A 23,353-nucleotide genomic window follows, 5' to 3' on the forward strand; every position below is an offset into this window, starting at 1 on the left:
TCCATCCCCCTTTGGGGAGAACAGGAAGTAGTCTCCGTCCCCCTCTCTCTCTCAAAGTAGCGAGCTTGTTGTGCGGTGGTGTGTCGGTGTTCACCTGAACCAGTTGGAGAAAAGTAAAAAAAATGGACGATACATCGAAACTTTTCCTTTCTATTGGACTTAGTGAGCAGAAAGTGAAAGAAACCCTGAAAAATTCAGCCTTGAGTACCACCTTGAAGAGCGCAATCGTTCAGGTTCGACCCCCCCAGATCCATTCGTGGAATTCATGGCAGGGACAGCTGTGACAGCCACACGCTGATCATTTCTTTTGCTACAACAAACTTTTAAAAAATATATTAATTTAATTTCTCGATGAGTACGGACATGTATCTGTTTACTCGAGTGCTTTGCAGCTTATTTTGGCTCACAAAACGTTCATTTCCCAACATATTTATTGGTGATGCTTGTTTGTTGCTGATCTTTATTGTTGTTATTAATGAAGATCACAAGTTGTGTTGTTGATTATTTCTGTTGTGCTTTCAATCATTTCCTTAGGCTCGCAATGTCAATGGGGCAACAGAAGTGGACAAAGCAACGGGGACATTGTTGTACAGCCTGGCCTCTCGCCTCAAAGATACAAAACGTCTGGCGTTCCTTGCAGAGAACATAGCTCTGCGTAAAATCTCCACGGAGCAACAACTTGCTGGTAATGTGTGACATGCTGCAACACCTCACCCAAAAGCAGGGGCGTATATTGTCATCTACTGGCCTCAGGCGAAAACACTTATAGGGCCATCTACATTCTGCACAGACACCAGATTTATCTTTAAAACACGGTTTTTGGTGTTATAGTTCTTAAAATCCTTCTTGAGGATTCTAATTAAACAAGTTTTTCATGTCGACCACTTTAATATTCGCTGAGTAGTTACTAAAAATCATCACTTGTGGTACTCGCCACTTTGTTTCGACGATTAAAACATCTTCAGAGGTCCTCGGGAATGGAAAGTCTGCTGCTACCTCCAGAGATGAGTCACACAGCCTCATAAATCAGCTTTATTGAAATTAATCATTACCTAACCCACACTGATAATCTGCTTTCGATATCAGGCCAGATTGATATTTGACAGAGAAGGCAAGCCGTATTAAAAATTGTTGTTTATCTCACCTGCTTGCACTGAATACATATCTGACTGTTTCTATTCTGCAACATTTCTGACTGCAGCTGCTTTGGAATTTGTTAAGACTCACCCTGAGGAACCCCTTAACCAGAATGAGTTTAATGAAGCCTGTGGAGTGGGTGTGGTCATCACGCCTGAGCAGATTGAAGATGCCGTAAGTACTGCTGGTGCTCACCTGAAAAACTTTAAAACTTGGATGTGATTAGTAAACCCGATTTTTGTTGCGTAGGTGGAGTCTGTGATCAAGAAGCATAAAGAACAGCTTGAAAAGGAGCGGTATCACTTCAACATGGGCCTGCTAATGGGTAGGATCGCTCACCTAACGAGGTGGATATTTTCGAACCAAGCGACATTGCGCAATCACAAGGCTTAAATGGCGGTTTTGGTGTTTGTTGCAGGAGACGTGCGCGCCGCTCTAAAATGGGCTGATGGGAAAGTTCTCAAAAATGAGGTGGACATGCAGGTAGGTCTGGGAATTTTGGAATGAAATGTCACAAACCTCCAACTACCCAAAGGAAATAACTCCGTATTTGGTTTCGAAAGGTCCTGCACTTGTTAGGCCCCAAGACAGAGGCTGACCTTGAGAAGAAATCGAAGGTAAGGTAACTTTCGGAAGTTTTTCCTCAACTAATAATCACGACAAATGTCATTTTCAGAAGTTAGCTCTCGTCATTGTCTTGCTGAAATAAAACAAATATTGACATTTCAATAAAGTTTTTCTCTGAATACAACACAGGCCCCGAAAAATAAAGCTGAGAATGAGGTGAAGGCGAAAAAAGAAGAGGTGGCACTTAATGGTAAGGAGTCTAACTCCACCTAAGTTTCTTATTTATTTATTTACTTTTTGGCCATGCGTATTGTTTAGGTGAGGCCACGTCAGCGGAAGGCAAATCGCTAATGGAGCAGCTCAGGGGCGAAGCGCTGAAGTTCCACAAACCAGGTGACGACCACAAAATGAGATGCGGCAGATTTCTTCCATACTAAGCATCACTTCTGCATCCCTCATAACCCAGGCGAGAACTATACGACCGAGGGCTATGTGGTCACGCCAAACACTATGAACTTGCTCAAAAAGCACATGGAGAAATTTGGTGGACAGGTGAGATCACGCGTGGAGAAGAAGCAAAAGAAAAATGAAATAACCTGACATATTCATTCCTGTAGATACGAACCCGCTTCCCTCCCGAGCCCAACGGGATCCTTCACATCGGACACGCCAAAGCCATCAACTTCAACTTCGGTTACGCGAAGGTACTTCGTCCTTTCCTCCATGTCGGTGTGGATCTCCTTTCACACTTGCACTTTTTTGCCAGGCAAACAACGGAATTTGTTTCTTGAGATACGACGACACAAATCCAGAGAAGGAAGAAGAAAAATACTTCACCGCCATCAAAGAGATGGTCGAGTGGCTCGGTGAGTTGATGACGATTTTTTCGACAGGCATCTTCCAACTTTACGGTTTTGCACAGGGTACACTCCGTACGCAGTCACGCACGCGTCGGACAATTTCCAACAACTCTACGATCTGGCACTGGATCTCATTCGCAGGTGAGCGCAACAATTCTGCGTGTTTGCAATAGCATAATTAGAATAAAGATGATGATTTCTTTTTTTTGTCTTCCCTCAGAGGTCATGCGTATGTGTGCCACCAGAAGGGGGAGGAACTGAAGGGTCACAATACTCCTCCGTCACCTTGGAGAGACCGTCCCGTCGAAGAATCTTTGGTTTTGTTTGAGAGGATGAAGAAGGGAATGTTTGCTGAAGGAGAGATTACACTCAGGATGAAGACCGTCATGGAGGATGGGAAAATGGACCCGGTGGCGTACCGAATCAAATACACGCCGCATCATCGGACAGGAGATGAATGGTTGGCTGCTTTGATTTTGATTTACTTTGAATTCTACTCTACTGGATTCCTGAATGTTTTTCTCCAGGTGCATCTATCCCACTTATGACTACACCCACTGTCTGTGTGACTCCATTGAAGATATCACCCATTCACTCTGCACCAAAGAGTTTCAGGCCAGGTAGACATGGATCACTTTTTTTTTTTTTTTTGACAATCATTACCCTTCTTGGATGAACGTTTAATTCATTCGAAGAGACCTTGTTGTTGTTGTTTTAATTTATTTATTTATTTATTTATAATATTTTATTCCTGACAGGCGTTCATCATATTACTGGCTATGTAATGCTCTGGACGTGTACTGCCCCGTTCAGTGGGAATATGGCCGCCTGAACCTCACCTACACGGTGGTGTCCAAGAGGAAGATCATCAAGTTGGTCGAGACAGGAGTGGTCAGGTAAAATTGCAAAATTAGTGAATTGGTTTCTCTGTTATTTATTTTTTAAAACAGAGGACATTAAGGACAAATAGCCTCAAAGCTCCGTTCGAGAAGAATCGATTTGATATATTCTGTTGTGATTGCAGAGACTGGGACGACCCTCGCCTCTTTACTTTGACCGCACTTCGGAGGAGAGGCTTCCCACCGGAGGCCATCAACAACTTCTGCGCTCGGGTAAGCAGGAAGACTGAAGTATTGGTAAGAGTTGCTTCCAAAACCTTCGTTTCTGCCACGTTTCTAGGTGGGAGTGACCGTTTCCCAGACGACAACCGAGCCGCATCTTTTGGAATCGTGCGTCAGGGATGTGCTCAACGAAACGGCCCCGCGAGCCATGGCCGTGTTGGAACCTCTCAAAGTCACCATAGTAAATCTCCCTGAGGGCTCAAAGGTATGCTTATGATGGGCAAAGATCTTCAGATTCAAATACGGGCAGAATTCCCACAGATGTACTTTTCCATCGTCTAAATATTTTTTGATGATGTAATTAGCTGCCATCCCCTTTTGTCTCAGTCAGAAGTACAAGTGCCAGACTTCCCCGCGAGTGAGTCCAAGGGTAGTCACACTGTGCCATTTAAAAGCACCATCTTCATTGAACAAAGTGACTTCAGAGAGGTTTGACACATACTCAAAAAAACATTCATGGCTGCATAATTCTAACTGTGGATAGATTAAAGTATTTTTATTTTTTTTCCAGGTGATGGAGAAAGGCTACAAACGTCTGACCCCAGAACAACCCGTTGGCTTAAGGCATGCCGGGTACGTCATCGCCGTGAAGGAGGTCATCAAGGTACGACTCAGCAGGATTGGGTTTTTTAGATGACGTTATTTCGGGCAGCGCATGTTCTTAGCCGACATGCTTGGTCGCAGGACGCTAAGGGCAAAGTGGTGGAACTCAAGGTGAGCTGCTGCAGTTCGGATACAGCGGAGAAACCAAAGGCCTTCATCCACTGGGTCTGCCAGCCGCTTGTGTGCGAAGTGCGCATCTATGAAAGATTGTAAGTTGGAATTTTAAATGGCTTCCAGTGGATAGAAACAGTCGGCACATTCCTGTGATCTAAAAAAAATGAGATAAAGCATCAGACAATAACACTATTTGGTTTGTTCTGATGAGAACATTTTAGTAAATTGCTCTCCAAAAAAAAAATCCTAATACAAGGCATATTAAAGTTCTGCTCTTACCATGTTCACAGATTCCTACACAAACATCCAGAGGATCCAGCTGAGGTGCCCAACGGCTTCCTGAGCGACATCAACCCAGTGAGTGACACTCACATGGACGGCCACACGATGTTTCTTGAGTTCCCATCATTGGATTGTAATAATTACATTTGAAAAAAACAACTTTTTTTTCCCCTCCTCCACAAATGCAGAATTCTATGCAAGTGATCAACAGTGCCTTGGTTGATACCTCTGTCAAGGGAGCAAAAGTTCTTGACAAATTCCAATTTGAAAGAGTCGGCTACTTCTCCGTGGACCCCGACAGCACGGCAGACAAGGTACATCCAAATAGATGACTGATGTGAAATATTAGAAAATAGAATACATTCATAGCAATAGTAGAAACTCGATTTCTTTTTTTTTTTTCTCAGTCAGCACCTTTTATCTGCTTCTTTTTTGTATTCACCGTCTCCTTTGTCATTGCAGCTGGTCTTCAACAGGACAGTCACCCTCAAAGAGGATCCCGGGAAGATGTAAACATCTGATTGCGATCAAGCTACGTGTCCCGCTTCCCAAGAGCCCACAGATACATGCCAAAATCATTTGCATCACCTCATGCAGAAAGCCAGCTGCGGCTTTGGTTAAGATCGAAAAAAAAAAAAAAAATCGTTTGAAATTTACACAATAGTCACCATTTTACTGGTGACTCTAAGTACTTTAGGATCTTTGGTATCAAACTTTGTCATGTGAGTGTGAAATTATGAGTATTTGTAATCGCTCACGGTTACCTTTTTGTTTGTGCAGTACAATACCTGAATTTCATAACAATATTTTCTCATGTCTTGTGTAATGCTGTCAAATCCATGACGCATCGTTTCTTTTTGTCGCAGAGGGTGCTCTCGTGTATCAGGGAAAATTAAAATTTATTAGAAAACAGCAATTTGTGTCTGTGTTTCAATAAAGAACAAATTCACCCTCATGAGATGCCATTTTAATGATTGCAGTTAAGATCCATCAAGGGGAAATTCAAAATGATATTAAAATGGACAACTGGGCCAGGTCATGCATATGAGATAGCCCAAATAATAAAAATGTTTAAATGTGTATGAAACATGGTTTATTTCGCTAATATAGTAATCCCTCGTTTATCACGGATAATTGGTTCCAAAAACCACCCGCGATAAGTGAAATCCGCGAAGTACAGTCACCAACAAGAAGTACTGGCCACGCTAACGAGTTAGCGGAAAGATGCTAATTCACGATCGTGCTAACATGCAAAAACGGACTTCTAATGGAATGTAAACGAACATTTGGAGCAATACTACATTGTCCTAAAGGTTAGACACATGTTTCCTCAATCTAGACATTTTATTTTGACTTTTATATGTTTTTTTAATTTGGAAAAAAATCCGCGATGTAGTAAAGCCGTGATAAACGAAACGCGAAGTAGCGAGGGATTACTGTATAATCATTTGTGCTGTGTTAGTATTATTTATAGTTTATTTTGCATTGCTGGAGTAAGAATAAAATCAACTGGCTTGAAGAAATATAAAAAATGCAAGCACAGACGTAAAGAACACAGCTGAACATAAAGTGAGGGTAATTTGACAACATTCGTACAAAACTATTACAAAAAAAAAAAATCTCTTTGTATCATTTCAATGCCAGTTCACAAAACTAAAGGAAAATTTAAGTGACAAAACTTCCCACCACTAATGGACATTAACCCCCAATCAACCGGAGCTTAACAAGAACTATTCGAATTGTCCCATCATCTCAATTAGACGACCTTAAAACCCTGAGATGGCAGTGAACCACTAAGAACAAGTGTCTGCAATTTCAAGCTTTTAAGGTGGACCGCTAACTCGCTTCTCCTCTGTGCCGCTCAGTCAGCGTGTGGCGTCTTTAACGAACGCCAAATTCCGCGACAACATGGCTTCCAAATCTCGCGAGAGCAGGGCAGGTTTACAAATTGCCTACCCATTGGTCTGGCGGTACTGTTGTAAAATGGCGCCCAGCGAAATTTAAGTAGTCAAGAAAGAAAAGAAACTGCCTCCAAACGTGAAATAAATTACAAAAAAGAAAGCGCCTAGCCATAGTGGAATAATATTTACTTCCTTGACGACAAAGAAGCGCTGTTTCGAAGTGGGCGGCCCGAGACTTGCCGCCGTTGAGGAAAGGGAAGGTAGCTGATGCTAGCGAGTCTGCAAACCTTTGCCTGCTAGCTGGGCAGCAAACAAAAAACACAGTAGGTGCATCTTCACCAATATCGGGATGTCGTGCCACTGCATTTAAGAACCACATGCAAACGCAAAAATACTGTTAATGTCGCTGAATCGCTCGCCATTTATTGCTGTCTGAAGCAAACAACATGCGGCTAAAGGCTAAGCTGGCGTGTTGAGTAATCGGCTGCAAGAATATCACGTTATGGTGTCCTTTTCTAGTTGTTAGAAATAACTGTACAAGAAATCGGGGTTATTAAAGGTTTATTTCCGTGGGCTGCTGTGGCCCGTTTGGAAAGTGAGCGCGCTTTTGTCCCCAGCTCGACTCCACGCAGACAGAATTAACCCTTTCGTATTCTCCTACTTGCTTGTTTTGAGACGCCACAGGACGGCCGAACGACAAGCTGCGAATCTGACAGCAACCGGAGTTGAACCGATGGTTGCATTTGGTCCTGGTTGAGGTTAGAGATTCCAAATTAATCTTGATTGGCTGTCAATATAAAACATGTTTACAATCTGTTCTTGTCAATTGATAAATAGCCGGATGATTGTTTTTTTGCATTCAAGTTTATTGCAAAAGAATTTTCCCGATGACTGTTTATTAACAAATGATCGTTCTTTATTTGTCATTATTTAATGATTAAATAACTCACTTTTTTTATGTGATCTATATGAGACTAGTACTTCAGGTTTAAATTTATTCATTTGTTTATTCAAAGAAGTTACGATTAGCAGCCGATGATAGCCATTTCTTATTTTGATTAACCATAAAAAAACTCCTAATAAATATCTCCAATACCCACTCCACTGTTTTTCTCTTTCACGTAAATCCAAGGTGCTTGTCCTATTTTCCGCCACAACTTTGTTAATTCTAATTAGATTTCTTCCAAAGTCATTTGCAGCTCTGTCCTTAACATGATCACGTGACTGATATAAAAAGGGAAAACATAAGGCATTCAAATTATTTGACTATCTTTGTAACGCTGAATGACTGATATAGATTCAAACCAGAGCTTATGTTTTGAAAAAGATCGATCACATACTTGTGACATCACAGATTATTTTTCTTCTCATTCTTTCCACAGCTACTCTTTCGTGAAAGTGTTGGCAAGTATGAATAATTCCCTGGACGGCACAAGCTCCTACGAGGAGCTCGTGCGGCAGAAAGCTCGGAGTATCCCCCAGCATCGTATGAAAGAGTTCCTCGAGTCCTTGGCCAGTAAAGGTCCGGATGCACTGCAGGAGTTCAGCCAGCAAAGTGAAGATGTCACAACCACCACCACCACCATGGTGTACCAGCCCGAGGCAAATTGCATTTACACGGACAGCACCGAAGTGGCAGGCTCGCTTCTGGAACTAGCGTGTCCGGTAAGGGTGATAATTGCAATTTGCTCGGAACCTCGCGTGGTCGGCGGGCAGGGAGCCATCAGAGCTGAGCTCTCCGTCTCTGGTGCAGGTTCAGGTGCAAGTTCAGCCTCAGCAGCAGATCCAAGAGTCAGCAGCTCAGCAGCAGAATGACGACCAACAGATTATACAGGTCCGTTGAATTGAATTTTTTTTCTCACTTTGGGTTTTGTTAAATTGCCGCTCCGATGACACCATCCCAAATCAGGTGCAGATTGGCCAGCAGACAGGTCATATGCTGGGTCAGGTCCTCCAAGTGCCCTCCGGCTCCCATCAGCAGCTTCAAGGTGTGACGACAGCGCAGCTAATTCAGCCGGGAGATCTCACCGAGGAGCAGCACCAACAAGTACTAGCATTTTCCGCCTTTCTTGGCGATGCCGATCCCAACAAAATGTCTTTCTTTTGCGTTCAAGCTCCAAGCCCAGTTGGTGGCGGCTGTCGCCGGGGGACAGCAGATCCAAATTCAAACAGTGGGGGCCCTCTCGCCCACTCAGCAACAGGACGGCGCCGAGAGGAGGGCTCTGGGAAGCGCAGCCCAAGGCGCGGGGGTCCTCCAGCCCGCAAAAAAACGCAAGGTGGACATGCCCATCACGGTGTCGTACGCCCTACCTGGTCAGCAGGTGGCGACGGTCCTCGCTATCCCACAAGGACAGGGTCAACAGCAGAGTTATGTCTCCCTGCGGCCAGACCTGCTGACCGTGGACAGCTCACACCTTTACAGTGCTACGGGCACCATCACCAGTCCCACGGGGGAGACCTGGACCATTCCCGTCTATTCGGCTCCCGCGGGGGCCTCGGGGCGGGAGCAGGTCACGCACATCGCCATCCCCCAGGAGGCCTACGGAACTGTGCAGGTCACCAATTCGACAAGCGTCGCGGCGGAAAACGACAAGTCGAAAAACTCTTCCAGTCAAAGTCAGACGGCTCAGGCGGTTTCTAGCATAACCAGCACGGCGGGGATGGGCGGGCAAGAGGAAGTGGTGCACACGTTGGCCGCCAACACGCTTTTTCCCGCTCAGCTGATGAACGGAAATATTCACATCCCGGTGGCCGTGCAGGGCTACCCGAACGCCACGCAGTCGCTCATCTGGGACCCGCAGCAGCAGGTGTTGCACACGCAGGGTCTCACAGGGCAGGATGGACAGCAGCTACAGGTACACACAACTTAGTAAATAGAAAAAGTCTACACACCCTTGTTCAAAAGCTAAGTTTTGAGACCAAGGTAGAGCTTGTCAAAACTTCTCCCAAAGGTTAGAACTTTTGAATTTTGAAATTGAAATATTTATTGTTTCACTTGGAGATTTTGATTTCCTCTCTCAAAACGATGGAACAAAAAAATTCGAGTCTCACTCAATGTTATGGACATTCCAACAGGGGTGTGTAAACTTTTTATCGCCGCTATCTAAAGACGAGTGGCCTAACCGTTACCAACCATACGTGCAGGCTCAGGCGATCGTCGCCGAGGTCGACGGACAAGGCCAGCAGCAAGTGCAAGTCCAGGAGCTTCTGCTTCCCGCCACTCTCAAACCAGAGGAGGGGCTGGACGTGTGGTCCGCTTGGGCTCAGCGGAAAAATACCGAGATGGACAAATCCGAGAACCATAAATTGGCTCCCATCGGCCGTAAGCACGCGATTCGTTTTTCTCGTCGCCGTCTTCGCTTCAGCTCAGTGAGTTACGTGAATTTTTTAGGACGCCAGGCGCTGCGTTACCAGGAAGACTTGGTGTCTTGCGCTGTGGCCGAGCTCTGCGTTGGTCTTTCGTTAATGACCACAGAAGCCCGTGGCCTGGAAGGAGAGCCCTTCGAAGCAGATGTCCTTTACTATGTCTTTCTGTGCATACAAAAGGTAGCTGGGCTGACGTTTGCCGCTTTGTTCGTACGGACCGCCATTTTATATCCACGCTCTTCTCTTGCAGTACCTGTTTGATAACGGTCGCGTGGATGACATCTTTTCAGATCAGTACTACGCTCGCTTTGCTCAAAGCTTGCACCAGATACTCCAGCCCTGGACGCCGTCTATCCATCCGCTCGGTGAGAACAAAAATGTGTGGACCATTTTCACATTTGTTGCGGGGTTTTGAAATATCATCAAACACTATTACCGTATTGGCCCGAATATAAGATGACCCTGATTATAAGACGACCCCCTGTTTTTCAAGACTCAAGTTTGAAAAAAGACTTTTTGAACACCGAATTAAATTTTTATACAGAAAATAATTACAGTACGTCTGAAACCAATGATTACAACCATATATTCAATATATAATAATATTTTGCCTCATTCAAATCATGCAAAAACTGTCTAATACATCTTAATATCTGTAAACTAAAAGGCAATCACATTTGTAAATGAATGGCTTCTGGTTTTTGAAATGTAAATAAACCTACTGTTTCTCCATTTTCTGTTATCTCTTCTCTTATTTTCTTCTCTTTTCTTACTGCTATTTTTTCTTTTTCGTGCTACCGCTATTTTTATTTTTCTTCGTGACAGGGGTTCCCTTTGGCATTCGCGTTAAAGATATTTGGCGCCATCTAGCGTTGTGAATGGGTAAAATGTCTAGAATGTAAACGACCCCCTCTTATTGCGATGCAAAAAAAAACCCGTCTTATATTCCGGCCAATACGGTATTTCATTTTATGAGACTATCACAATTTTTTTTTTTTTTTAAAACCCCTGACCCATATGCATTGAACGACCATTGTGCTTTTTATATCCCCGCCCACCCAGGCTATATAATCCCCAGTCACGTGACAGAGGAGATGCTGTGGGAATGCAAACAACTCGGCGCTCATTCGCCATCAACGTTGCTCACGACGCTGATGTTCTTCAACACAAAGTGAGTCGTCACGGAGCCATTTTGTCGCCCGCACTCCAGTCACTTCTAACATATCCTCCCTCATAGGTATTTTCATTTGAAGACAATCGAGCAGCATTTAAAGGTTGCCTTTTCCAAAGTGCTCAGACACACCAGGAAAAGTCCAAATAATCCCAAAGACAAGAGCACCAGCATCCGATACCTGAAAACGGCAGAAAGGTTCATCGGACAGAAAGGTAAAGAGAGATCGGTTTGACGCGCTCATCGAGTTTTCAAAGGCTGATAACAAAATGACGGTTTGTTCAGTCACAGACGACATGTACTTGGAGCAACTGGAGGACCCGGAAAATCCTCTCCGGTGCCCCATCAAGCTGTACGATTTCTACCTCTTCAAATGGTAAACAACAATGTAATCCTTCAAAATGAAAATCGACCATCCACCATAGTTGAGCCTGCTCAATAAAATATAAAATGTTTGACTACCTTTTTAGCAGTAAGGTTCTTCTGTCCTTTGTGTAACACGAATACGTTTACGTTCCACTCACACGGTCGTCATTTCGATTTTTATCTGTCTCTCCAGTCCACAGAGCGCCAAAGGACGTCACGACACCTTTTACCTGACGCCGGAACCCGTGGTGGCCCCAAACAGCCCCATCTGGTACTCCACCCAACCCATCCCAAAAGAGGAATTGGAGCAAATGCTGACCCGCATCCTGGTCGTCCGTGAAATCCAAGAAACCATCAACATGGCGGAGAGCGTACGCTAATTGGACCGAGGAAGGGGGGAAAAAAGCCACGAGACCGCTTCATTTTCTTCAGTCGGCCTTTTGATTGCTCATTTAGGGATTCGTTCTGGATTCCCTCCTGTGTTCTCTGGCGGGTGTGTTTCTTCATGCACACTAACTTGTTCATGTGAAATGTACATACAATCAATACCGGCAATTATTTGTCTTATCTCTTCTCTTCCCTTTCTTTTGGCCAAAGGATAATCGGAGCTGATCTCTCTGCTATCATTTGTATATTATTTTTTAATTTTTAATCATTAGCCTCCTATCGGTTGTTGATATGCTTTCCAGAAACAAAATTGTAATATATTTCTTTGCTGCCTTCCTTGGAGCTGTTGATTTTTGTGTGCTGTGTCATAATGATCATTTGATCATGAAGCCTGGGAATTCCTGTGATGTCTTTGTTTTTTTTCCTCCCAACTTTTATGTCTGTCCACAAAAGGGACTTGGGACTCTGGGGATCTTGCTCGACATTGACTATTGAAGCCCCCCTCCCGTATTGGAGTACAAATATTTCTGAGCACTTGCCAAACAATGGATATGAGGTTCCAGATTGATTTTCCTCCCTTCAGCGCATCACCAAGCCCAAACTGATTATGAATTTGTTTTTAACTCATGTACATGAACGAGTCGAACGACTCGACCATCCCTCAATGCGCACTCCCTCACTCACTCCTTCGTGTGTCAAGACTGACTATGCCTGACGCGTTTCTGAAATTTATTTTTTGTACAGCTGCTATACCATCTTTTTGCCTTTTTTTTAGTAAGTCCAGCATCACTTCTGCACTTCCTTAAATACTTCTAGCCTGCATTGTGTCATAATAAAACACTACACAATGATTTTTTTTTCCAACATATTTTTAATTGAGGAGAAAAAGTCACAGTATAAAAGTGACGGTATACAAAAACAAGTGTTTTGATATTGAGATGAATCGGCACCTTTAGCTGTTGAGACAAATGTGCACTTAGCCGCATTGTTCGCTTACGGCAGTGTTTGGAAAACAGGTTAGACATGCTTGGCAGGTTGATCTCATATCTTCTGGTTGCTGACTTTGGTTTCCATGTGCCTGAGCAGGAGTTGCTCCATTCCTATAAAAGTTTTCAGATGTTAATGCTGAAAATAATTTTTTTTTAGGTCCTTTGTCAGTCATGGCCCTCTAGCCCCCCCCCCATGAGGTTAATATCTATGCGGCCCTGGATGTATCTACGAAGGTAGTATCCTCCGCAGGAGCTTCCCAGGTTGCAAGATCTGCTGTAACGGGCTTTGTTCTTGGCCCGCTGAATGTTTCCGTCGATGATGACGATTTCTTCTGGCCAACTCTCGGTTTTTGTACTCCAAGAGGGTTAAACTGTCAAGGTCAAAGGTCAACAGATGTCAGAGAGGAATTGTAATTTTAATAAGTTTGCTATTCATGCCAAAATATTGCTTCTGTTTGCTCACCAAGATGACTTGCCTCCGCTTATCCAGTATAGCAGACACTGGTGAACAAATATGTACTGCTCCTAAAACGTAAAGAAACAATTTGTTTTAACACCCTTCCATTTTAATCAACCAACAAGCCATTTATGAATCTGAAAATTTGTTTTATAAAGCTGTTATGTCCTTTAAAAAAAATATTTTCATTTCTCTTGGCTATGCATGTCAGCCATTGGATCTTTCTTGTTTCTAACAAATCAGATTTCAACTTTGCAAATCACACCTTTAGCAATTTTGACCCAATAATTCAATTAACTCATAATTGAATAATCTGTATCCTGGGTTTTATTTATTTTTGGGGTGATTTTGTTACATATTGATTTTAAATTGCTTCAGTTACGTGTTATTTTTGCATTTTTGTACAGTAGCATTTTCATTAATACCGTGTTGGTATTACAGTAAGCCACAGGGGTCAAACTCAAGGCCCGGGGGCCAGATACGGCCCGCCACATCATTTTATGTGGCCCGCGAAGACAAATCGTGCATCAAATTCATGTCATTACTAGAATTGCAAATTGTCTTCACTTTTTTTTATTTTTTTAATATTTGACCAGTTTTTACTCGTCTGATTTGAAAACGAGTTGTCAGTTTGTTTTGTAGCTTTGCCTGTATACAATATGAGGTGCTCGTACATTTATTTGGCTTGACAGTCATAAAGAAGCTATGACTACAATGCGGCCCCTGAAAAAAACGAGTTTGACACCCTTGCAGTAAGCGATAGATGGGGTCATGACCTGCCACTTCAATACAGTATGAACAAAAAAAATTGCATTTTTTATGCTGCACCCATTGCTCTTCACTTTAACAACTGTGTGACTACATATAAAAAAAATCCCCCCCCCCCCGAGCCTCAAGTGGATTTACCAGCATTTGAACCATCCCCATCCGATGTAATCGTAAATCAGCCACGGCCGCTCGTACATTGGGCCGCACGCCTCTCACGCACAGTTGCATCAACCACAGCAGAGCGACAAAGGTCCCCGATCGTCCAACACCTGCACTGATATACACAGCACAATGAGTACAATCCTCCAGACGGCTCACCACTTCATCACACCACCACCATATCGCCAGAGGTCAAACCTGCAGTGCACAACAGCCGGCCCCAAAGGCGGAATGGCGTCCAAATGCTGCCGCACGTGATCTGTAAAGTTACAGAGCGAGGACGGGTCTTTGGGCACGCCCCGGTCCGGCCAGGATGGATAGTGGTAGTGTGTTATGATCCGATCTGTTGGAAAGTCTCTCTGAAAAACACACAGCTTTAATGAACAGAATCTGAGCGAGAGATGCACACCTCAAAGTAGCAATAAGGAAGATCGATTCTTTCGAACCTGTCTGAGGTTAATGGTGGAGATAAAATAGTCTGGGCCTTGTTTACGTGCCATTGTTGTCACTTGGAATGGTCCGTGATAAACTGTTCCTGGTTCCAGAGACCAATACTCATCACATAGTACCTGCACCCATAGAAGCGTTTGACTTGATTAGTTATTCGGGTTAATCGTACCAGATTGATGGATGGTGTACACTTCCTGGACAAAAAGATAATGTGGCTTTAAATGATCAATTAGGGAATGACATTCTGTTGCATGACAACTGTAGTGATTGATTACCTTCCCAGTATTTTAAGCTGTCAGGAAATTATTGAAGACTACGGAGGTCAGGAGTTTCTCAAACACCTTGACAGTGTGTTGTAATTGTGGGAAAAAATTTGGATTTTTTTTTTTTAAAGGGAAAGGAGACAAATCAGAAATTCCTAACCACCATAACTGCCTTGGGAGGTAAGCCACAAAATTCAACTTCTCATAATTAGCATCATTTCCTCATGCCCATTCATCCCGCAGTTTTTTTTTTTGTCAAGTACAAAATTAACTTCGCAGTTTCATTCTGCTGCAGCCACACCTTTTCTGCACTGCATCCTTGACACATTCAAACCGCAAATAAACATCTCTCTCAATATATATCTTCTTATTTTTTTGTCTATTTATTTTTTCACAAGTCTTAGAACTTACTTGGCTATCCTGGCACCTCGAGTATTTGTGCCAAATATGTATTGGTACAATAAAAATTAATTAAATCCTTGAAAACTCAACTTTGAATATAACTTGTAAGAATAACCAGAAATTAAATTAGCAACACAGGAAAATAACAATGCACTAAAATAACATCGATAGAAAAAAGCAATAAAATAAATGTTGGCTGTTCCTGCAGTGCGCACGTTGGCCTCATCGGGGCAGTGTGGTGCTGTGCGTGCATTGGGTACACCTACAATGCGATAGCAAGAGTAGAAGGAGAAAGTTCAATTGGAGTTTTTTTTTTATAACATTTTTTTTTCGCTAGTTGGGGAAAATATGTGTCTTTGAGTATTGTCATACTATCTTCTTTATTTGTTTAAATATTCGTTATTTGAAGGACTGCCACTCCCGGAAGTCAATGGTAATTTCGCATGAGCAGGTAAACGACATGTTGATTGATTGCTTTTAGCATTAGCACTTTCAACGATTTTAAAACCTAGCATGTCTTGTATTTCAATTTACAATGTGTTAAACTCTTTCAGTTGTGTGTTTATCTTTACAGTAAATACCAACGGGGGTGTCATTAAACAGTTTAAAGCACAATCGGAGTTGGCAAAAAATATGGACGCCACCTGCTCAATTAATATGACTTCAGCAAACAGCGCTGTTTGGCACATTATTTGTTATATTTTCAATACTGAGAGAGTCGAAGTCGAAATGTGGACAAGCAGGAGCAAAGAATCCCGGTCTGCTGTGTCAGCATCTCTGGTGAGTTAGATTTAGTTTTATTGACAGTTTTTATATAGATAAATATGTGATGAGAACTGATACTGATACTTTTTTTGCTTTAGCAAGGGTCAAATACGCAAAATGTCCCTTTTTCTTCATTAACGCCACATGCTTGATTTTGTACATTCTTACACACACACACACACACGCACACACACATAATATTTAGTTATATTATTTCTACATTATTTTCTGAATGTCATTTATACTATTAATATAGTGTTTACATGTTTGAAACTATTATTTAATGTTCTAATGATAACAAATGCACTTACCGTATTTTCCGCACTATAAGGCGCACCTAAAAACCTAAAATTTTCTCAAAAGCCGACAGTGCGCCTTATAATCAGGTGTGCCTTATATATGGACCAATATTGAGCCACTATAGTAGGCGTGTCCAAAGTCCGGCCCGCGGGCCAAATGTATATATCTTGTATATTGACAAAGTTTTAAAATGGGCCTTTCATTGAAGGTGCGCCTTATAATCCGGTGCGCCTTATACTGCGGAAAATATGGTATATGGTTTAATATACACTTATTGATACACAAAAAATGTATATATGTTAAAAATGAGAGGGTGACACTAATTCGTGGATTTTCACATAATCGCGGGTGGTCTTGGAACTAATTATCCACGATAAACGAGGGATTACTGTACTTGATTTTGTTCATTATCACACACGCACACACACAATGTGTCTCACCAAGTCCCTGTCCCTCAGCGCTGTCACCATGGCAATTATCCTGACATTCTGCTCCCACACCATCCTCCAGAAAGCCTCCATGGTCTGGCGCATGGGTGCCTGGGTGCAGATGAAGTCTCTCTCAGATCCTCCACCCTGAATGCAGATGTGGAGACACATGTGTAAACCACTCGGTGGCTTTTCATTTAGGTGAGTGAAGAAAGTCTTACAGGTACAAAACTGGCGTTGATGTAGTCGGTGTTGGGGAAGTTTTGAATGGTCAGCCTCACACGGCAGTGGTCATCTGTAGGTGGACGTTCTTGAGAAAAACAAACTGCTGAACCTAATGTTATGTTAAGCACTTACATGGCAAGATGTATGGGTATCGGTTCTTTTCTCTATTAGCCTCCAAGTCCGCCGTTTTGGTTGGAAGATCTTTACCGACATCTTTCAGCTCCTTCACAAAGACATGATGAGATGTTTATTTTGAGTCCAGACAATGAATGGAAGGGATCAATCGTCATAGTTTTCAAATGTGTGACTTTCAAGCGTTCATAAAAGAAACTGTGACTGAGAAGAAATGTAGGATTTAATAAGAAAGGGTTCTTGCTTGGACGTGCAACAAATGTTTGGAAGTTTGAACTTACCTGAAATTCCTGCTTGAAGCCTCTGTTGTCAGAAGCGGCAAGGGCCTGACATGTAGACTCAAATTCACGCAGGATCTCTGCTCTTGAGGCGGTCTGCACTCTGCAAAACAAACCCGTTTTTAACGTCATTGAACATCTGCAGTGGATATCAAAAGTCTTGCACAAATGCTATTTTGTTAATATGAAAAAAAAGAGATCAAGTAAAACAATTTCAAAACATTTCCACTAATGTGACCAACCTATGCAACTCAATTATATTATATTATATTATTCATTTTTAGATTTGCTAGTTTGATATTATATGCAAATTTTTTGAGTTAATTTTCAATGTATTTATTTCTGTATTACCATTTGAGAATTGTAATTTATCTTAATCACATGACTATTTTTGTGTCTTGCGCTCAACAAATATTTCATAAATTAAAAAAGCTAATTAAAAGCTTATCCAAAACAAAGCTTTTTTTTTAAAAAAAAAAAAAGAAAACTAATAAAAATAAAAAAGGCCCAAAAAACTAACTGAATAAAATAAAAACTAATATGAATTAAAAACTATTATCAAAAATTCCCTAGCTATTTTGACCCTGGTCCCCCACACTGCTACAATCTAAAGCACCTCTCATCAATGTTCTCGTAATCTTGTCCTGACATTTTTTGTTTTTTTTCTTGCAGAACTTTCATGCTAATTGCGACTGGTTTTTGGTGAAAAGAAAGGAAGCCCTGGAAGCGTGATCCTGCTGCCATCATGCTAAAGGTATGTTGTTGAGTTGCGTCAACCATAACGTTTAGAATTAGGACCAAAAAAGTTCACACTTGCTTTAGTCAAATTACAAAACATCCTCCCACATGCCCTTTTATGGAGGATAATTCAAGTATGCTTGAGCAAATCTTCTCAGCTCTTCCACCAATTTTGCTGACAATAAACAAAAACAAAACATTTTCTCTTAACGTTGCAGTTGATTTGACCTCATGTCGCTTCTTCAAGTGGAGCTCTGAATCAAGCAGGATTTTGAAGAGTGATTATTCTCAGTTTCAGTCTTGATGCTCTAAAAAAAAAAAACACATCTCAGAAAGTATCCTAAACATCCGTGCGGTGAAGAAATAGAAACAGTTACCGTTCTTTGGTGTCTCTCTTTTCCAGTCTTTGTTTCTTCTCAGTGTACCTCCAAAAAGTTTTGCTGTTTTTAAAAGAAAAAAATGTGAAGTCTAACTCCTCATGTCTCGCAAAGCCCCGCGTTGCGCCCTACTACATTCTTAGAGCCGAAGCGTGACAGCTCCAAAAAGAAGAAAAACCTGCTCCAACAAGTTTCTAACCCCAAACACCGCCACGGTTTCATTTACAGCTTTTCAGGTGGTATCTCTCGAATCTCGAATTACCTTTTGAGAAGAACGCGTCCCTGAAGCTTTCTCGTGCGCTGCCGACCGACGATAAACCACCAGACTGCTTCAAATCTGTTTTTAATCATTTTTTTTTGCAATCCAAGGCGGAAAGAGAAGTGGTGAGATGGGTGGAGCCACAGGCGCGCTGAGGAAAGGGAGAGGCCATTTAGTTTACCGTACGTCCGTCTTTGAGGAAAATGCCATCCATCTAGAAACACCTGTAGAGTCTAATAAGTTAGCATTGAAGATAAATTTCATTTGAAGGAATTTTTTTAAGCAGCCATTAAAATGGAATGCTTCTGGCATTTGGTTTTTCTTTTTCCTCTGCTTTAGAATATCTAATAATATATAGGCCAGAAGGGACGGTCAGGTCCAGCACGGCCTTCGCTGCTGCTCTAAAAAATCTCAGAACATTCCTAATCTAAATTCTAACAAAAATCCATGACAAACAATGAATAAACTCCATCAGACAAATCTATTAGAGCAGTAGGCAGCGTCATTGAGTGATTCACATCATGAGTGACTCCATCGACTATTTTAAGATTTAATGGAGTTGTTGGAGGTGCTACTTGAAGAAGATGAAAGGTACATTAGCACCAGAAAGACTGAGTGTAACCTGTGACGTAACCATGATGAAAATAATCTTTTGACCCAACCGCACACGGTTATTATCGACACACCGATCCCCCTATACTTACTCAACGAGGCTTAACCAAGCGCTTCTATGTGGTCTCCACCCACTTGGCCGATAGAATTATGCATTTTCAACGCCGGGAGTCATTTGCAATTTTTCACATGGCCGTCGAGCGGCAGTGCGAGTCTCCCTGATGACAATCGTAGAAATATTTGTAGGGTTAGCAGCTCCCTCCTCGAAGGTCAAGAGGTTGGCAGGCTGCCACATACCAGCAAAAAAAAAACTCGATAAAAATCAGAGTCAATGTCACTAAGTTCATTTAAATTTCAAAAGTACATGAATTTGATTGTGCAGCTTTATTGTGCTGCATTGATTTAACCAGCTTGTTTTCTTCCATCTTCTGCACACACTGCAGCATTGTGTAGGTGTGTTTATGTGTTTGTGTGTGTGTGAGTGAGCTCGGGAACACGTTTGTGTGTGTGCCCTAGTGATGGTGTGATGATGGTGACTCATCGCTGTGTGTGTGCGCCGTATATAAGCGAGAGGGTGAGAGGCTGTATATAATGCTACTATTGCCAGCACGGGAATACTGCAGGCTCATATAGCAGCCAGTACTGCTCCATTTTCTTTTGCAAAATAGTTTTCTAATTAAGTGGATACCATGGAAACAAGTCAAGCACAGACGACGGGTGTGATAGAGAAATAACCATGTCATAAGAAAAAAACATAACAATTGTGCACTGTATAAACTCCTCCGTAGTATCGACCTTGGATTTTGCTTTCTTTCCAGCTCAGATGGTTTTTTTTTTTTGGTTTTTTTTTCCGAGTGCATCTCCCGCAGAGACAAGGACAGTTGACTGGAAATTTAAAAGCTTCACCATCTGCTACATTACCAAAACAAAGGCCTATTCTGTTTTTAGATTCCCTTATTATTATTATTTTTATTTTTTTATTGTTATTTATTATCATTATCAGCATTATTATTATTATAAATACAGCATTAATGCAAATGTTTATTATTTATTATTATTATTATTATTATTATTATTATTATTATTATTATTATCATAACAGCATTAATGCAAATGGTTGTCCAAATTATGTGCAATTTCATAGAGGTCAATCATGACCAGCAAGATCACGTGATCCAGCAAGTGGAGATACTCAGTTGACCACACAAAAAGTGAGTTCTGAGACCCACTTTTGCTTCAATGCGGCACCGAGATCTAAAATTAAAGCTTTACACACATTTCTTGGCTGACCCAAACAGTGTGGAGCAAAACAGCAAATGATGGATCACTGCAGCACTGGAGTCAAAACTGAAGAGATGAGGAGGAACGTTCACGTTCATTATTTTTGTGCTCGGAACCTTGTTGACAGTGACAAACACCAGCCCAAAAAAAACATAAAAGCAATCATGGGCCTCAGTCATTGACACAAATGTGTTTCCTCTTCACTTTTGTCGCCAAAACATCCTTGCATTTACTTAACCTGCATGTGCTTGTTGTGTGTCAATGTAAAACTGCTCCACAAAATGTTGCCATTTCTTTAAACCAGAGATCCAAGAAAAATTTGAGATTATTTTTTTGGGTGCTGATTCTGAATCTGCCTTTGTTTTTTTCTCGAACACAATAGTCTATTTATTTATTTGTTTATTTATGTATTTACTTATTTAATATTTATTATTGATTTATTTGTTGTTTACTAATATTAAGCTATGTTTTCTATCTGTTGATCTATCTGTGTGTTTATCTATCTATCTATCTATCTATCTATCTATCTATCTATCTATCTATCTATCTATCTATCTATCTATCTATCTATCTATCTATCTATCTATCTATCTATCTATCTATCTATCTATCTATCTATCTATCTATCTATCTATCTATCTATCTATCTATCTATCTATCTATCTATCTATCTATCTATCTATCTATCTATCTATCTATCTATCTATCTATCTATCTATCTATCTATCTATCTATCTATCTATCTATCTATCTATCTATCGCTCTCTCTCTCTCTCTCTCTCTATCTATCTATCTATCTCTATCTAACTAATAATAATAATATACCAATTCATGAATTAAGGATTAGTTTCAACATTTTATGTTATGAGACCCTTCAATTACAAGAAAAAAATGAAAAAATCTATCCATCCATCCATCCATCCATCCATCCATCCATCCATCCATCCATCCATCCATCCATCCATCCATCCATCCATCCATCCATCCATCCATCCATCCATCCATCCATCCATCCATCCATCCATCCATCCATCCATCCATCCATCCATCCATCCATCCATCCATCCATCCATCCATCCATCCATCCATCCATCCATCCATCCAATCTAAATAATAATAATAATATATACCAATTTATGAATTAAGGATCAGGTTGAGCAAGATTTGGAAATTATACAACACGTGGCAAAATCCATCTGTTCTATCCTTTGGTGAGGCCCAAATCCTCACGGAGAGACATGTCCCGATGCGCTTTGATATACTGTAAACTCAAGTGAATAATTTTATTTTATTTTTTTCTTTGACACGTTTTGATTAGCCGCGCCATCAAACGAGCTCGCAATTCACTGGTGCATTGTTGCAAATCGACATGTGGCGCTTGACTTTCATCTTTTGAGTCATTACCAGCTCATCGTTATCCCTCTCTCGCCAACTGTCTGATTGAAACAGTCCAACTGTTTGCGACCGTTTTCTTTTGCAGGTTCCTCAAAGCGGCCGCAAAACCAAAGCCTGGCAAGGAGGAATCACAGCCAGAGTGGCATAACAAAGGCAGAAAATACAGCAAGGGGAAAACCAAAGATCCCTTAATCGGAGAGCATGAAAGGCAGCCAGCGATGGATGAGGTAGTGTGTCAGTTGCACACACACACACACACACACACACACACACACACACACATCTGGGAGAAGTTGTACTTATAAACAGCTAGACACAAACACTCGAGATTGACAGGGAAGAGTTTGGAAATTGCTCGGAGACCCGCAACGTTTGTTTTCTCTCGCCTTGATATTGATGTGAATGTTCTTATCCTGAGGCGGCTCACTTTGATTTGGACGTGTTACCATCTTTTTGCTTGTTTAGCACACTTTAGCAGCTCGGAAAAATGGCAAACAAATCAATGATGCATCAGCGTGCGATGGAAGGAGCGTATGATTTCCGCTGTTCAAGCATTTTGAATATAAAAAAGAGCCCTTGTTGTGCAGGAAAAAAAAAAAGACGTACCAAATTGAAACTCAAACATTAACATAGATATGATCTTTACAATGTGGCAATACACCAGAGGGATCTTTCATCTGATGCGGCAGCCATTTTGAATCCACAATTGCCAAAAGCAAAGGTTTTACTTGGATACAATTGATTTATCAGATGTAAAAATTCAGATTTGTATTGAATCGAAACGAAATACTGAGAGCCACTCGCTTGGTTTTCATCGGAAAATCTTAGTTTTGCGTGATACTGTATGGTGAGAAAATATTGATCTTTTCTCCCACCTCATTTACACATTCCAGCTCCAGCGCAAAAGATAAACACGTGTTTGCTTGTTATTGTTTGGCCGCGTGTTTTTCACACCCACCCGGTGGACAAAATGGCCTCCTTTTCCACTTCCCAGTTGCAGGGCAACCAAGGCCGCCTGGTAACGGAACAGATAGATCAAAAACTTGTCGGCAAATAACAATTGCACAAGCTTCCCATTGAGTCGCCGCTGCACGCGAATCTGTAATCGTTCCGCAGATGCCATGGAAACGTATTGAGGACAATCATTTTCACAAGATGCTGTGTGCCTGCCGCTCGGAATTCAGCTTGCTCTCATTCGTT

At 41.7% G+C, this 23,353-nt stretch overlaps 3 protein-coding genes and 1 long non-coding RNA gene across 10 annotated transcripts in view; 3 read left to right on the forward strand and 1 right to left on the reverse strand.

Moving 5' to 3' along the window:
- Nucleotides 1-31: 31 nt before the first annotated feature.
- Nucleotides 32-5,596, forward strand: qars1 (glutaminyl-tRNA synthetase 1). The gene is made up of 23 exons (XM_088369619.1): nucleotides 32-233; nucleotides 535-685; nucleotides 1,202-1,311; nucleotides 1,387-1,462; nucleotides 1,556-1,620; nucleotides 1,701-1,754; nucleotides 1,894-1,954; nucleotides 2,023-2,097; nucleotides 2,171-2,256; nucleotides 2,322-2,408; nucleotides 2,471-2,570; nucleotides 2,627-2,705; nucleotides 2,785-3,024; nucleotides 3,092-3,184; nucleotides 3,323-3,460; nucleotides 3,589-3,676; nucleotides 3,744-3,890; nucleotides 4,013-4,114; nucleotides 4,197-4,289; nucleotides 4,370-4,497; nucleotides 4,693-4,759; nucleotides 4,873-4,998; nucleotides 5,147-5,596. The coding sequence occupies exons 1-23, from the start codon at nucleotides 123-125 to the stop codon at nucleotides 5,195-5,197; spliced, it is 2,328 nt and encodes a 775-aa protein (XP_088225745.1). The 5' UTR covers nucleotides 32-122; the 3' UTR covers nucleotides 5,198-5,596.
- A 1,023-nt stretch (nucleotides 5,597-6,619) lies between these two features.
- On the forward strand, nucleotides 6,620-12,726 carry LOC148402824 (transcriptional regulator QRICH1-like). 3 transcript variants are annotated; one of them, XM_088362266.1, is made up of 13 exons: nucleotides 6,620-6,908; nucleotides 7,261-7,343; nucleotides 7,968-8,250; nucleotides 8,339-8,419; nucleotides 8,495-8,632; nucleotides 8,700-9,440; nucleotides 9,730-9,907; nucleotides 9,977-10,131; nucleotides 10,202-10,316; nucleotides 11,014-11,122; nucleotides 11,189-11,337; nucleotides 11,408-11,498; nucleotides 11,682-12,726. In XM_088362266.1, exons 3-13 carry the CDS (start codon nucleotides 7,996-7,998, stop codon nucleotides 11,866-11,868), a joined length of 2,199 nt encoding a protein of 732 aa, XP_088218392.1. In that variant the 5' UTR covers nucleotides 6,620-6,908; nucleotides 7,261-7,343; nucleotides 7,968-7,995; the 3' UTR covers nucleotides 11,869-12,726. The 3 variants fall into 3 exon arrangements, with proteins under 3 accessions (XP_088218392.1, XP_088218400.1, XP_088218409.1); XM_088362274.1 differs by having other exon boundaries at nucleotides 7,270-7,343; XM_088362283.1 differs by lacking the exon at nucleotides 7,261-7,343.
- On the reverse strand, nucleotides 12,226-18,972 carry LOC148402825 (receptor-type tyrosine-protein phosphatase eta-like). Of its 4 annotated transcripts, none has more exons than XM_088362313.1 (11): nucleotides 18,612-18,780; nucleotides 18,458-18,537; nucleotides 17,495-17,594; nucleotides 17,214-17,304; nucleotides 17,078-17,151; nucleotides 16,869-17,003; nucleotides 14,695-14,817; nucleotides 14,447-14,622; nucleotides 14,228-14,363; nucleotides 13,328-13,389; nucleotides 12,226-13,235 (listed from the first exon to the last, which is right to left on the reverse strand). In XM_088362313.1, the coding sequence occupies exons 2-11, from the start codon at nucleotides 18,460-18,462 to the stop codon at nucleotides 13,091-13,093; spliced, it is 1,047 nt and encodes a 348-aa protein (XP_088218439.1). In that variant the 5' UTR covers nucleotides 18,463-18,537; nucleotides 18,612-18,780; the 3' UTR covers nucleotides 12,226-13,090. The 4 variants fall into 4 exon arrangements, with proteins under 4 accessions (XP_088218439.1, XP_088218430.1, XP_088218448.1 ...); XM_088362304.1 differs by having other exon boundaries at nucleotides 18,607-18,780; XM_088362322.1 differs by having other exon boundaries at nucleotides 14,447-14,607; nucleotides 18,607-18,770.
- Nucleotides 16,902-23,353, forward strand: part of LOC148402826 (uncharacterized) — a 45,876-nt gene continuing 39,424 nt past the window's right edge. For both annotated transcript variants that reach the window (XR_015854440.1, XR_015854441.1), the window contains exons 1-3: nucleotides 16,902-17,057; nucleotides 18,164-18,245; nucleotides 22,239-22,380. This is a non-coding gene — a long non-coding RNA (uncharacterized LOC148402826). The remainder of the gene's footprint in view (nucleotides 17,058-18,163; nucleotides 18,246-22,238; nucleotides 22,381-23,353) is intronic.

This window comes from Syngnathus floridae, chromosome 2 (genome assembly GCF_059516105.1).
Source record: "Syngnathus floridae isolate MCC-2025c chromosome 2, RoL_Sflo_1.0, whole genome shotgun sequence".
NCBI classification, from domain to species: Eukaryota; Metazoa; Chordata; class Actinopteri; order Syngnathiformes; family Syngnathidae; genus Syngnathus; species Syngnathus floridae.

Bases quoted from the DNA above. Each gene is read 5' to 3' on its own strand.
- qars1 (XM_088369619.1), top strand. From the start codon at position 123: ATGGACGATACATCGAAACTTTTCCTTTCTATTGGACTTAGTGAGCAG. The intron at 234-534 runs GTTCGACCCCCC...TCATTTCCTTAG, and splicing joins TGAAGAGCGCAATCGTTCAG to GCTCGCAATGTCAATGGGGC. The intron at 2,257-2,321 runs GTGAGATCACGC...TCATTCCTGTAG, and splicing joins TGGAGAAATTTGGTGGACAG to ATACGAACCCGCTTCCCTCC.
- LOC148402824 (XM_088362266.1), top strand. From the start codon at position 7,996: ATGAATAATTCCCTGGACGGCACAAGCTCCTACGAGGAGCTCGTGCGG. The intron at 8,420-8,494 runs GTCCGTTGAATT...ATCCCAAATCAG, and splicing joins ACGACCAACAGATTATACAG to GTGCAGATTGGCCAGCAGAC. The intron at 11,499-11,681 runs GTAAACAACAAT...CTGTCTCTCCAG, and splicing joins GATTTCTACCTCTTCAAATG to TCCACAGAGCGCCAAAGGAC.
- LOC148402825 (XM_088362331.1), bottom strand. From the start codon at position 18,957: ATGATTAAAAACAGATTTGAAGCAGTCTGGTGGTTTATCGTCGGTCGG. The intron at 17,595-18,868 runs GTAATTCGAGAT...TTTGTTTTGCAG, and splicing joins GGACGCGTTCTTCTCAAAAG to AGTGCAGACCGCCTCAAGAG. The intron at 14,818-16,868 runs GTGAGACACATT...CTATGGGTGCAG, and splicing joins CGCTGAGGGACAGGGACTTG to GTACTATGTGATGAGTATTG.